This window comes from Colobus angolensis, unplaced genomic scaffold (assembly GCF_000951035.1).
Source record: "Colobus angolensis palliatus isolate OR3802 unplaced genomic scaffold, Cang.pa_1.0 Scaffold477, whole genome shotgun sequence".
Taxonomy (NCBI): domain Eukaryota; kingdom Metazoa; phylum Chordata; class Mammalia; order Primates; family Cercopithecidae; genus Colobus; species Colobus angolensis.
In genome coordinates, this window is record NW_012118232.1 from 784,332 (window position 1) to 798,215 (window position 13,884).

Below are 13,884 nucleotides of genomic sequence, written 5' to 3' on the forward strand. Positions count from 1 at the left end.
GAGTGCTGTGGCATGATCTCAGCTCACTGCAAACTCTGCCTCCCGAGCAAATGATTCTCCTGCCTCAGCCTCCCAAGTAGCTGGGATTACAGGCACCCACCACCACACCCAGCTAATTTGTGTAGTTTTTAGTAGAGACGGAGTTTCATCACGTTGGCCAGACTGGTCTCGAACACCTGACCTCAAGTGATCCACACGCCTCAGCCTCCCAAAAGTGCTGGGATTACAAGACCACCGTGCCCACCCTAGTAACTCAACCTTTTAAATAAACCATTTGACAACAGATTTTCGTAACAACCAAACTATACCCAAAAATATTCCTTCAAGATAGCCACTGGGCAAATACTAGTATGCCCATCTTTAAAAGCACAGGTCAACTCTCAGACTAAACACTCTTTTTCTCACCGGTAATACTTGCTAGTGGGATTTCTCTCTTCACCAAGGCTGCCTTTACTGTGTGAAGGACCTGTCAGTCTGGCTGCAGCCAAATTGGATGGAGTCCTATCCAGAGATAAGATAAAAAGCTTAGAAACTTGGTAGCTGAAATTAAGAGTGCTGGGTAAACAAATAAACACACACACAACCATTTTCTTCTCTTCTAAATAGAAATGCTAAAATACTTCTGAACTTCTACTATGCAGCAGATTCTGTTTCAGGCCCTGGGGACTCTGCAGGGAAGAACAGACCATGGCTGGTCCTAGGGGAGCTTTTGGTCACTGCAGTGACCAGAGGACCGGTACTGAAACAATGTCAAAGCCAGAGGAAAGCTTTGAAAGCCATCACCCAACCTTCCCATTTCAGGTGGGGGGAAATGCAATCCTAGAACTAAAACTAGTTCAAGATCACAGTCCTGGCTGGGTGCGGCAGCTCACGCCTGCAATCCCAGCACTTCGTGAGACCGAGGTGGGTGGATCATGAGGTTGGGAGTTCAAGACCAGCCTGGCCAACATAGTGAAACCCCGTCGCTACTAAAAATACAAAAACATTAGCTGAGCATGGTGGTGTGCGTCTGTAGTCCCAGCTACTCGGGAGGCTAAGGCAGAAGAATTGCTTGAACCCGGGAGGTGGAGGTTGCAGCGGGCCGAGATTGTGCCACTGCACTCCACCTTGGGCAACAGAGTGAGACTCTGTCTCAAAAAAAAAAAAAAAAGTCACAGTCCTAGTACAAGGAAAAGCCAGGATGAGACTGGATCTCCTGATACCTGGCTAAATAGCCTTACCGAAAATATGAATATATACAATTAATATTATATATAAATGCTATACTATTATCTATTCTGTGTAATATTAATGTATACCATATTATATGTGTATATATATTCATATTTGTACAAATTAATAATATTTGTACAAAGTATATAGTGATGTAATGTTTTTAAAAATGTTTCTTTTTAAATGAAGCCCTTCAGCAGCAAAGGGGCTAAGAGTTACTACTATCTTTAGAATCATAATATCAACTGTAAGTATCATCTTTAAATGCAACACACACCGTGTTTATGTTTATTGATTTCACTACCTAGAAAATTCAGCAAATATAAAGGCATAAGGGTTTTAGACATTTTCTTTTCTTTTTTTTGTTTTTGAGACAGAGTCTTGCTCTGTTGCCAGGCTGGAGTGCAGTGGTTCGGTCTCAGCTCACTGTAACCCCCACTTCCTGGGTTTAAGCAATTCTCCTGCCTCAGCCTCCTGAGTAGCTGGGACTACAGGCATATGCCACCATGCCTGGCTAATCTTTGTATTTTTAGTAGAGATAGGGTTTCACCATGTTGGCCAGAATGGTCTCTGTCTCTTGACCTCATGATCCGCCCACCTTAGCCTCCCAAAGTGCTGGGATTACAGGCATGAGCCACCATGCCCAGCCTAGACATTTTCTTAAACCTACCTCATTCGAAGACTTGACTTAGCCATTTCATGATGTTCAATTTCAGCCTTTTTCATATAAAATATTTTTTTAATTGAATTTGCATCCTGTCAAGATAAAATTACTTGGTTTAAAAAAGGAACAGATAAAAGGACAGCTTAATGCCCCCAACTCATGCACTGGGCACCTTTTATGGCACTCCTTCCACTTGGAGCAGACTTCCATTCAATACTCACAAAGCTGCATCCTCCAACCTTTCTACAAGCTTCCAAAATATCTATCTTCATAAAGTTGTCACTAATTAAATATAAGTTAAAATGCCTCCTAGTTCTTTCCTGATTAGTCAAGTAATATTTAGATAAAGATCTAATGGTATAATACAGTAATGCCCCATTGTCCATGGAGGATACATTCCAAGACCCCCAGTGGATGCCTGAAACCTTGGACAGTACCAAAGTCTTCCATCCATAAATTTAATTCCTTTTCCATATTAACTAAGCACTTTTCATGCACTGTGGCTGTAACTTTTTGCAGTCTGAGGTGCAACAATAAAACTAGCAGAAACTTCTTTTTTTTTTTGGTGGAGGCAGAGTCTTGCTATGTAGACCAGGCTGGTCTCAAACCCCTAGCCTCAAGTGATCCTCCTGCCTTGGCCTCTCAAAGTGCTGGGATTACAGGCCTAAACCATAGCGCCCAGCTGGGAGATTTGTTCTTACTGTAGATCTTAGCAATCTCAGCATACCTTTCTTTTTTCCTTTCTTAAGTCAACAACTTTCACCTTTTCATTTAAAGGGCGCACTTTAAAGCTTCTTGAATTGCCAGCATCACAACTCCTGTGCTTTGAGGCCATTATTAAGTACAATAAGGTTATTTGAACATAGCACTGTGATACCACAACAGTCAATCTGATAACTGAGATGGCTACTTAGCGACTAACGGCAGGTGGCATACACAGTGTGGACAGGCTGAACAAAGGAATGACTCATGTTCCACGTGAGACTGGATAGGACAGAGGTGGATGGTATGAATTTCATCATGATACTCAGAATGGTGTGCAATTTAAACTTATGAAGTGCTTATTTCTGGAATTTTCCATTTAATATTTTCTGACCTCAGAACCACACAAAAGCAAAACCGCAGATAAAGTGAGGTACTACGGACAAGGAACTCTACTTGTGTACACTGACCTAAAAGTCAAAATAGAGATGCACTTCTAAAATTAAAGATTATATACACAAGTTTAGAATGAATGTACTTGCTTAAGTTTCCCTTCTCTTTAAAACTCAAGTTAGAAAAAATAATTAGACCCAAAAGTAAAATTCTTAACTATAACAACAATTAGTACTATATACTACTAAAATGTCCTATTAGGAACTAGGAATACAAGGACTTCATAGTTCTTTCCTTCTTTTCTCTCAGAATTTCTTAAAAGATGAAAAATAAAAGTTAACATTAACTACCAACAGCAATTTTGAGTATTTGAGTCAGCATTCAGAAAATTTAAATGATTTTATTACCAAAAGATTTTGAGTCTCCTTTGGCAAATTCCCCATTACACATGATTAATAAATTTCTACAAGCAATTATTCATTACAGAACTATAAAACTTCTGAGATGGAATTTGCAAAGCAATGAAACAGTCATTTCACACTGTGTACTGCACTACACAGATTGCTTTTTGTATTTATGAAGTTTAAATGCAGGGAATAAGTCAATATTTAACTAAAAAATGGATTCAAAACTAACCAAGTCTGCCATAAGGACAGAAATTTAGGTGAGTGGAATAGAACAAAGAATCTAGAAATAAACTCATACATCTATGGTCAACTGATTTCTAACAAAGTTGCCAAGACAATTCAACGGGGAAAGAATAATCTTTTCAATATATGGTGCTGGGATAATATATCATATCAAAGAATGAATTTGGACTCCTACCTTACATGTACCTCACATATACAAAAATTAGTTCAAACTGGATCAAAGATCTAAACATGTTAAGAGCTAAACTATAAAATTCTTACAAGAAAACATAGGTGTAAATCTTTGTGATTTTGGATTAGGCAATGGTTTATTTGACATGACATTTAAGTATCAGCAACCAAAGAAAAAAATAGATAAAGTGAAATTCAAAATGAAAAACTTCTGTGTGTCAACAGACACAATCACAAAAGTGAAAAGACAAGAGAATGGGAAAAAATATTTGCAAACCATTTACATGATAAGGGTATAATATCCAGAACATATAAAGAACTCTTACAACTCAACAACAAAAAGACAGGTAACACAATTAAAAAATCGGCAAATGATCTGAACAGACATTTCTTGAAAGACACATGAATGACCTAAAAATCAAAATAAAGAATAAAATAAAAAGATGTTCAGCATCATTAATCATTAGGGAGATATAAGTCAAAACCACAATGCCATACCACTGCACACTCCCTAGGATATCTATAATAAGAACAAAAACAAAAATGGAAAACAAGTGTTGGTGAGGATGTGGAGAAATGGCAACACCTGGGTATCGCTGGTGGGAATGTAAAATGGTATACTTCAGAAAACAGTTTGGCGGTTCTTCAGAAAGCTAAATAGACAGTTACCACACATGATCCCACAATTCCATTCCTAGGTATGTATCCAAGAGAAAAAAAAAAAATATATATATATATATATATGTAGTATTTATACGTCCACATAAAAATTTATATGTGAATGTTCACAACAGCATTATTTATAATAGCCAATAAGTAGAAACTATCCAGTATCTATCAACTGATGAATGGGTAAATAAAATACAGTATATCCCCATAGTAGAATATGATTCAGCAATAAAAAGAACACAGTACTGACACATGCTACAAAATGGATAAACCCTGAAAACATTATGCTAACTGAAGCAATCTAGTCGCAAAAAATCCCTATCACATATTTTATGATTCCATTTGTGTGAAATGGCAATAGGCAAACACAGAGATTGAAAATAGATTTGAGGTTGCTTAGGGCTGGAGAAACTGGGGGGACATAAAGGGCGACTGTTAACTGACTGGAGTGATGGCTGCCCAACTCCATGAATATAATAAAAACCATTAAAGTAAATACTTATTTTTTTTTTTCTTTTTGAGACAGAGTCTCGCAGTGTCGCCTGGGCTGGAGTGCAGTGGCGCGATCTCAGCTCACTGCAACCTCTGCCTCCAGGATTCAACCGATTCTCCTACCTCAGCCTCCTGATTAGCTGGGATTACAGGAGCCTGCCACCACGCCTGGCTAATTTTTGTATTTTTAGTAAAGATGGGGTTTCACTATGTTGGCCAGGCTGTTATGGAACACCTGACCTCGTGATCTACCCACCTAGGCCTCCCAAAGTGCTGAGATTACAGGCGTGAGCCACTGCGCCCAGCCTAAATTAGATACTTTCAATGGGTAAAGTCCATGGTATGTGAATTATATCTCAATAAAGTTGTTATATAAAAATTATTGACTTTAAACTATCTACTATTACCAAGGAAAACAGCAACAACAACAAAACTAACCTTGAATACTTGAGAGCCAGGCTCATTGTAAGTTTTGGCATTTTTTGCGAGGAGATCTATATCTTTGGCCATTGCATGAATACTTTTGTAGCTTCCATTCTACAATAAACAACAAAATATAGCAGTTCCTTTTAATGAGAGTTAATCAGTACAACCTTGAAAAAAAGAACCCCACATACTTCTAAATTGTCATCATATTCCAAGACTTTATTGGAAAGTACACATATGAACAACATGTAAAGTCATTTTCTTTTTTATAAATTATTACTGTACCCATTTATAAGTAAGTTTTTGAGACAGATAACAAAACCAGAGCCGCATTATTCTCATAAAAATAAATTACAATTTTTAAAAAGTCAAATAAGGTAAAAGTTTTATTTTGCAAACACATAGTGCTTACTATGTGCCAAGCACAGTTCTAAGTGTTTCATGAATACTAATTCTTTAAAGTGGATTTAATAGTGTGAAGCAAAACTCCCTCTAGTTACATGAACCACTTGGGATAAAATATGAAATCAGTCCAGCACAGAGGCTAACATTTTCTGAGTACCTACTGTGTACTAGAGCTGTCAGGTCTGAAGGCTCACTCAATCCAAAACAACCCAGGAATACTCATACAGTTGCCTAAATTTACAAAGGAAATGAAAGAGGGACACACTTTTAGGTAACAGGCACACCTGCCTAATGATAAGTACACAGAAATGAAAAAGACATGGTCTAAAAAGAGTAAGGAAACCAAACTGAGTAAAATGGAAGGTGCAGAAGGGTAGAACCACAAGCACAGGTAGGGTAAAAACAAAAGAGGCAGAATCCAGAGAGCCAGGCAAAGGAATGTAACTATTTGCCATGTGGGACTACCAACAACTATACATCCTTCTTATATGGAGGGAATCAGCATAGGTGTAGGGAGGGCTCTACCTCCCACAATGAGGATGAAAGTGGGCAGATGGTCACTTTGCCAGCAGCCTGGCAGCCAGGGCAAGGGGAAATAACCACAGGTCAGCTAATTCATGCTTGGGTCTAGAGGGATTAATGGAATGGCCAGGAATTCATTCCTGACTCCTGCAGGAATGGCAGGAATTCCTTTCTGACTCCTGTAGAGGACAGTCTAGCAGTAGAGCAGCAAGTATCCAGGGACCACAGTAGCAAATGACAGTGGTAACAGCAATGGCACCACAAAGAGGCTGTGCACGATCTCGGCTGTGCCATGATGTTCCTGAGTTCTGCCTAGTATCCAAAGGCTAGTTCCTCAACCTTTCTTCTCAACAATTCTGAGCTATCCAATATGCTTTTCAAAAATTCTTTTTCCACTTAAGTTAGTCAGAGTCGGTTTTGTTCAACTGGTATAAGGAGTTGTGACACGCTTTAGCAGGCATTGGAAAACAAGGTAATTAAGTCTCTGAGCAGGGGACTGGCAGGAAGAAAGCCAAGGTCAGGAGGCAAGATATAGAAAGGACTAGAAAGCCTTTCATCAGAGAGGCAAAATAGATTATTCCAGTAATTTGGACATAAGAGGACAAGGACCTTGAATCAGGTGATGGCAAAAGGTGACTCTGAGACTTTTGGAAAGAAGAAAGGACAAGATAAGGCAAGAAGTCAAAAGAGAAGACTGGGGCTGAGAGAGAGATGATTAAGGATCTGATGTGATTTCCAGGATTATGAAAACATAATCCTCTTACACAGATGTTAGAAATTCCAGGGATTTAAGAGACTTGAGTCATTCTCAGTAGCAGTTATTGGGCTGATCTAAAAACCCGACGAGGCCTGGTATGGTGGCTCACACCTATAATCTCAGCACTTTGGGAGGCCAAGTAGGGTGGATCACTTAGGGTCAGGAGTTCGAGATCAGCCTGGCCAACATGGTGAAATCCTGTCTCTATTAAAAATACAAAAATTAGCCGGGTTTGGTGGCAGGCGCCTATAATCCCAGATACTCGGGAGGTTGAGGCAGGAGAATGTCTTGAGTCCAGGAGATGGAGGTTGCAGTGAACTGAGATCATGCCACTGTACTCCAGCCTGGGTGACAGGGCAAGACTCCGTCTCAAAAGAAAACAAAACTCTAAAAAAAAACAGATGATACATTAGGCAATCTGTATTTTATCATTCTGCGAAAATTTATCTGTGGTACCAGTAATTATGTACTGTTACTCTTTACTACTCTCTTAGAATTTAAAGTCAAAGAAGTTTCTCCTTCTTAGCAAACCGCAGTGGCTATCAGTCTCATTTCTCAATGACACTATATAACACACTGTTTTCCCTTTTGCCTTACCTCCTGGGAGTGGCAAACTCTCCTTATCCTGGGAAGATCAGTGACTCACATTTATAAGGACCTCATGTTGTAGGTTCTATGTGAGATGCTTTATCTATATTATCACTAACCTCTATGACTCTGCAAAGCAGTGATACTACACGCAACATACTGCAGAGGAAGCAGGCAAATCACCTGACCAAAGTGACATAGCTGGTTAAGTAGCAGAGCTAGAAAAAGTACCATATCAGTTCTACTCTAAATACTCAATTTCTGATACAATTTAGCTCTTTTTCCCTATACTTTCCCTTACTTCTAATAATCAAATTTTAAATCCTAGTCACTCAGTCATATAATTAATATTTATTAACCACCTAGTGTAAGGGTTGAGAACACAGACTACAGCTAGACTGTCTGGATTCAAATCCTAGTTCCCCTTACTAGGCGGTGATTTGGGCAAGTTACTTAACATTTCTGTGCTTTGGTTTTCTAACTTGTAAAATGGGAATAATAACAGTACTACCCTGTGGGGTTTTAAGAATTAATTAGCTAATACACATAAAGTGCTTAAAACAGTGCTAGGTACATAGCAAGTCTATGCTGAGTGCTTAGTTGCCACTATTTACTGCTAGGGATACAGTGAAGGGGGAGGGTAGAGAGGGCCAAAGACAAAAAAAGTCATATCTAATTCCACTGACCTTACACTCTAATATCCATTGTGGGTAGCTTTTATTCTAACGTATCCTAAAGCTATTTGGAAGCAGATAAAAATAAACAACAGGTTACCCCATCTACCCTGATGTGATTATTATGCATTGTATGCCAGTAGCAAAATTTCATGTACCCCATAAATATATACACACCTGCTATGTACCCACAAAAATAAAAAATTAAAACATTAAAAATGAAACAAAGCTTTTATCACAAATGTATCTTTTATAATCAGAAATGTCAGTAACCAACGCATTTTAACTTTTGTCCTAAGATGCAATCCAAAGCTACAATCAGTAACACTATTTTAATTTATTTACATGATTGCTAATAATCCCTTACAGAGACAACTAGCTTCTCTGTTTTCTAAAAGCTCCTAGGAAAGATCATAGGCCAATCCACTCTAAACCACAAACATTTATGTATGGTCATCTTCATACCTGTATCCTCTGGGCAATGGTCTTGAGATCTATAGGCTCCTTAATTATTGCATAATAATCTGGATATTGCTGGAAGACAAAAAGCCAGGCATGCTCAATAAGCTAAGGAGAAGAGAAGGAAGTACATTGACAATTTGTTGTTCAAACAACCAGTTAAGCAGCTTTGTGAGATTCGAGGCTAAAGACACCACTGTACAGCACGTTTATTATATCAGAACCATAAATAATTTCTTTTTAAGAAGCTTCATGATCTATCCAACAGCATGGCATAGGAGTTAGAACTTGGCATTTGAGTGTTATTATTATGCAACTAGCATACAATTTAATGTTTTAAAAAATTCTAGGTGGCTCAAGCCTGTAATCCCAGCACTTTGGGAGGCCAAGACGGGCGGATCACGAGGTCAGCAGATCGAGACCATCCTGGCTAACATGGTGAAACCCCGTCTCTACTAAAAAATACAAAAAACTAGCCGGGCGAGGTGGCAGGCGCCTGTAGTCCCAGCTACTTGGGAGGCTGAGGCAGGAGAATGGTGTAAACCTGGGAGGCGGAGCTTGCAGTGAGCTGAGATCCAGCCACTGCACTCCAGCCTGGGCGACAGAGCAAGACTCCGTCTCAAAAAAAAAAAAAAAATTCTAGGCTGGGGCTGGGTGTGGTAGTTCACACCTGTAATTCCAGCACTTTGGGAGGCTGAGGCAGGCAGATCACCTGAGGTCAAGAGATCGAGACCAGCCTGGCCAACATGGTGAAACCCCATCTCTACTAAAAATACAAAAATTAGCTGGGCATGGTGGCGCACGCCTGTAATCTCAGATACTTGGGAGGCTGAGGCAGGAGAATCACTTGAACCTGGGAGGTGGAGGTTGCAGTGAGCTGAGATTGTGCCACTGCACTACAGCCTGAGCAGTAAGAGCAAAACTCTGTGTCAAAAAAAAAAAAATTAAGCAAAATTCTGGTCAGGCACAATGGCTCATGCCTATAATACCAGCACCTTGGGAGGCTGAGACGGGTGGATCATGAGGTCAGGAGTTCAAGACCAGCCTGGCCAATATGATGAAACCCCGTCTCTACTAAAAATACAAAAATTAGCTGGGCGTAGTGGCATGTGCTTGTAATCTCAGATACTTGGGAGGCTGAGGCAGGAGAATCACTTGAACCTGGGAGGTGGAGGTTGCAGTGAGCTGAGATTGTGCCACTGCACTACAGCCTGAGCAGTAAGAGCAAAACTCTGTGTCAAAAAAAAAAAAATTAAGCAAAATTCTGGTCAGGCACAATGGCTCATGCCTATAATACCAGCACCTTGGGAGGCTGAGACGGGTGGATCATGAGGTCAGGAGTTCAAGACCAGCCTGGCCAATATGATGAAACCCCGTCTCTACTAAAAATACAAAAATTAGCTGGGTGTAGTGGTGGGCGCCTGTAATCCCAGCTACTCGGGAGGCTGAGGCAGGATAATTGCTTGAACCTGGGAGACAGAGGTTGCAGTCAGCTGAGATCGAGCTACTGCACTCCAGTCTGGGTGACAGAGCAAGACGGTCTTGAAAAAACAAACAAAAAAAAGAAATGAAGCTAAATTGTTAACAACTTCTGATTCATCAAATACTAGCTCATCCCAAGAAGTTGAACATATTGAGAAATGTCCTTGAAGCTTTCACAACAACCTAGAATCACTTACTGTCCTCAGGCTTTCCTACAGATTTTCTTCCTTGGAGGAAATAACTGCAGTTGCCCAAATATCAAAAGTTGGTCTTATTAGATGGGAGAGGTTCAGGGGAAGTCAGATTGTGTTCTCCCAGCTCTTCCTACCTGTTCAAACCCTACCGAAGCCCAAACAACAACAACAAAAACAGAAAGTCACAGCCTTCACTCAGTTACTGGGCTGAATAGATGATCTCTGTGTTGCTTTATTTCATCTGTCCCCTAAGCTTACCACTACTTTCTTAACCCTACTCCTTCCTTTACTTGGATCAATCTCCATTGCTGCCCCTTCTCTTCACCAGTTCTACTTCTGAGACAAAGTTCAGAGGACAAATTATGGCAAGGCCACCCAGCATGGAGTACAAAGTAATTCGAAGTCATCCAATCCCACAAATTCCCAATCTACCTCTCCCACACAGCCAGCCTGCTTGGGATGGACTTACTAAGGAAAGGTGAAAACTGCCCTGCCCCTTCAGGTCTCAATTCTTGTTGTCTTTCAAACTGTCACACTCTGAGGGACCAATAGAAACCTGCTTTTCCCAACCAGTTCCTTCAAGGTGACCTTGAAGGGGGAATGGGGGAATTAATCATTAACGTTTCATTGCCCCAAATCACTGTTGTTGATTTGACCATCACTGATTATCTCTGCAGGGTAAGAACAAATCTTGAGCGAAGACAGTACTTCTCTTCTATTTTGCGTGTATGTGTGTGTGGGTGAATGAGAGTGACAGAGAGTGAGAGAGAGAAAAAGAGACAGGGTCTCTTTCTGTTGCCTAGGTTGGAATGAAGTGGCATGATCACAGCTCACTGCAGCCTTGAACTCCTAGGCTCAAGTGATCCTCCCAACTCAGAATCATCAAACAGCTGTGACCACAGGTGCACACCACCATGTCCAGCTAATTAAAAAAATTTTTTTTGTAGAGACACAGTCTCAGCTATGTTGGCCTCTCAAAGTGCTGGGATTACAGGTGTGGGTCACTGCACCTATCCTGCACTTCTTTTATAATTTTTTTATAAATAAAAATAAAATAAAATAAAATAAAATTCACATAGTAACATAAAATTTACCATTTGGGCCAATTTTAAGTGTACAATTCTGTGGCATTAGGTACACTCACACTGCTGTGCAACTATCACCAACATCCACCTCCAGAACTTTTTAATCTTGCAAAATGGAAACTCTGTACACATTAAACTAACTCCCCATTCCCTCCAGCCCCTGGCAACCACCATTCTAACTTTATGTCTCTAAGATTTTGAGTATTCTAGGTACCTCATATAAGAAATCATACAGTATTTGTCCTTTTGTGACTGGCTCATTTTGCTTAACAAAATGTCTTTAGGGTTCATCCATGTAGGATGTTTCAGAATTTCCTTCCTTTTTAATGCCAAATAATATGCCACTATATGTATATATCACATACCGTTTATCCATTCATTCACTGATGGACACCTGAGTTGCTTCCATTTTTAGCTATTGTGAATAATGCTGCTATGAATATGGGTATACAAATATCTCTTCAATACCCTGCTTTCACTTTCTTTGGAGTATGTATCCAAAGTGGAACTGCTGGATCATATGGTAATTCCATGTTTAATTCTTCAAAGAATCATCACACTGTTTACTCCTTTTCTTAAAATTTTAAGTCATATGACCAATATTAATAATTATATCTTTCTAGTAAGATTCACACCTAGGACAGCAGTGGTCAGATGCTTTATTTCTAATGTTGTAACTATTCTACAGCTAGTCAAGACACATCTTTAAATAACTACACTTGCCAGTGACTGATGAGGAAAGTTGCATGCTACTCATCAGTCAACAAGCATCTTGCATACCTATGACCACCCAGCATGGGGTACAAAGTAATCCGAAGTCATCCAATCCTTCGGATCGGGTTCCAGTTATAGACAGGAACACAAAGGTAAACACAGCACAGTCACTGTCCTCAAGAAATTCAGGGAGAAAAGGAGGTAGACAGAAGAGTAAATGATCACAATAGGGCTAAGTGCTACCGTAGAGTACTTCTGGAAGTATACCCTTACCTAGAAATATAAGAATGCTGAGGCCATGAAAATGTTTGCGGTTTCATAGGCTAATGTGAGTCAAATCTGTATGTTACCTATCGTTTGGGTGTAAAGGCATAAGCAACTCTGATACTTTTTAAAGGTCTCACTTGTTTAGAAAACCTCTTCCTTTTTCAGGTAGAAGAGTACCTAATTCATTTTTCTTTTTTCAGCATCACCAGGAGATCAAAGAGAACTAAAAGGAGGAAGAACTCATTTATCTTCCTCTTACCCTGTCTCCTACACAAAGAGAAAGTTTCCACCCTTACAAACGCAACGTTTAGGCTGGGTGTAGTAGCTCATGTCTGTAATCCCAGCACTCTGGGAGGCTGAGGCAGGTGTATCACTTGAGGTCAAGAGTTCAAGATCAGCCTGGCCCACATGGTGAAACCCCATCTCTACTAAAAAATACAAAAATTAGCCGGGTGTGGTGGTGCATGCCTGTAATCCCAGCTACTCGAGAGGCTGAGACAGGACAATTGCTTGAACTCGGGAGGCGGAGGTTGCAGTGAGCCAAGATCATGCCACTGCACTCCAGTCTGGATGACAGAGCGAGACTCCGTCTCAAAAAAATAAATAATAAATAAGGCTTAGTTAAGGTGCTTATTTTATCAATGAAGAATTACCAATCTTGGAAACAACCCAATGTCCACTGACAGATGAATGAGTAAACAAAATGTAATAAGGCATGGTGGCACAAGCCTGTATACCCAGCTACATGGGAGGCTGAGGTGGGAAGATCGCTTGAGCCCAGGAGTTTGAGGTCAGCCTAGGCAACACAGCAAGACTCTATCTCTAAACAAAACCAAACACCCCAAAAAACTTATAAACAAAAGATATTATATATAAATAACAAAATGCCATTCAGTTTTAAAAAGGAATGAAATTCTGATTCAGGCTACAATATAGATGAATCCTGAACACATGCTAATTGAAACAAGCCAGTCACAGGACAAATATTGTATGATTCTTCTTCTATGATATACCTAGAATAGTCAAACTCATAGACAGAAAGCAGAATGGTGGTTGCCAGAAGCTAGGAGAAGAGGAGAGTGGACTTGGTGTTTAATGGGTATGGAGTTTTGGTTTTGTAAGACTAAAAAGTTCCAGATGGTGGTGATGGTTGCATAAAAATGAGAATGTACTGTACACTTAAAAATGGCTAAAATGATAAATTTTATGATACATATCCTTTACCATAGTAAGAAACAAACAAAAAGAATTACCAATCAAAAAACAAAAAACAGGCCGGGCGTGGTGGCTCAAGCCTGTAATCCCAGCACTTTGGGAGGCCAAGACGGGCGGATCACGAGGTCAGGAGATCGAGACCA

General features: G+C 39.9%; 1 protein-coding gene across 1 annotated transcript in view; it reads right to left on the reverse strand.

Annotated features, from left to right (window-relative positions):
- The window catches only part of PBRM1 (polybromo 1), a 152,610-nt gene that overhangs the window by 110,024 nt on the left and 28,702 nt on the right, over positions 1 to 13,884 (reverse strand). The window contains exons 9-12 of the mRNA XM_011958873.1: positions 8,791 to 8,859; positions 5,392 to 5,490; positions 1,883 to 1,968; positions 406 to 501 (exon numbers count right to left, since the gene is read on the reverse strand). Coding sequence (XP_011814263.1) covers positions 406 to 501; positions 1,883 to 1,968; positions 5,392 to 5,490; positions 8,791 to 8,859 — 350 coding nt within the window. The remainder of the gene's footprint in view (positions 1 to 405; positions 502 to 1,882; positions 1,969 to 5,391; positions 5,491 to 8,790; positions 8,860 to 13,884) is intronic.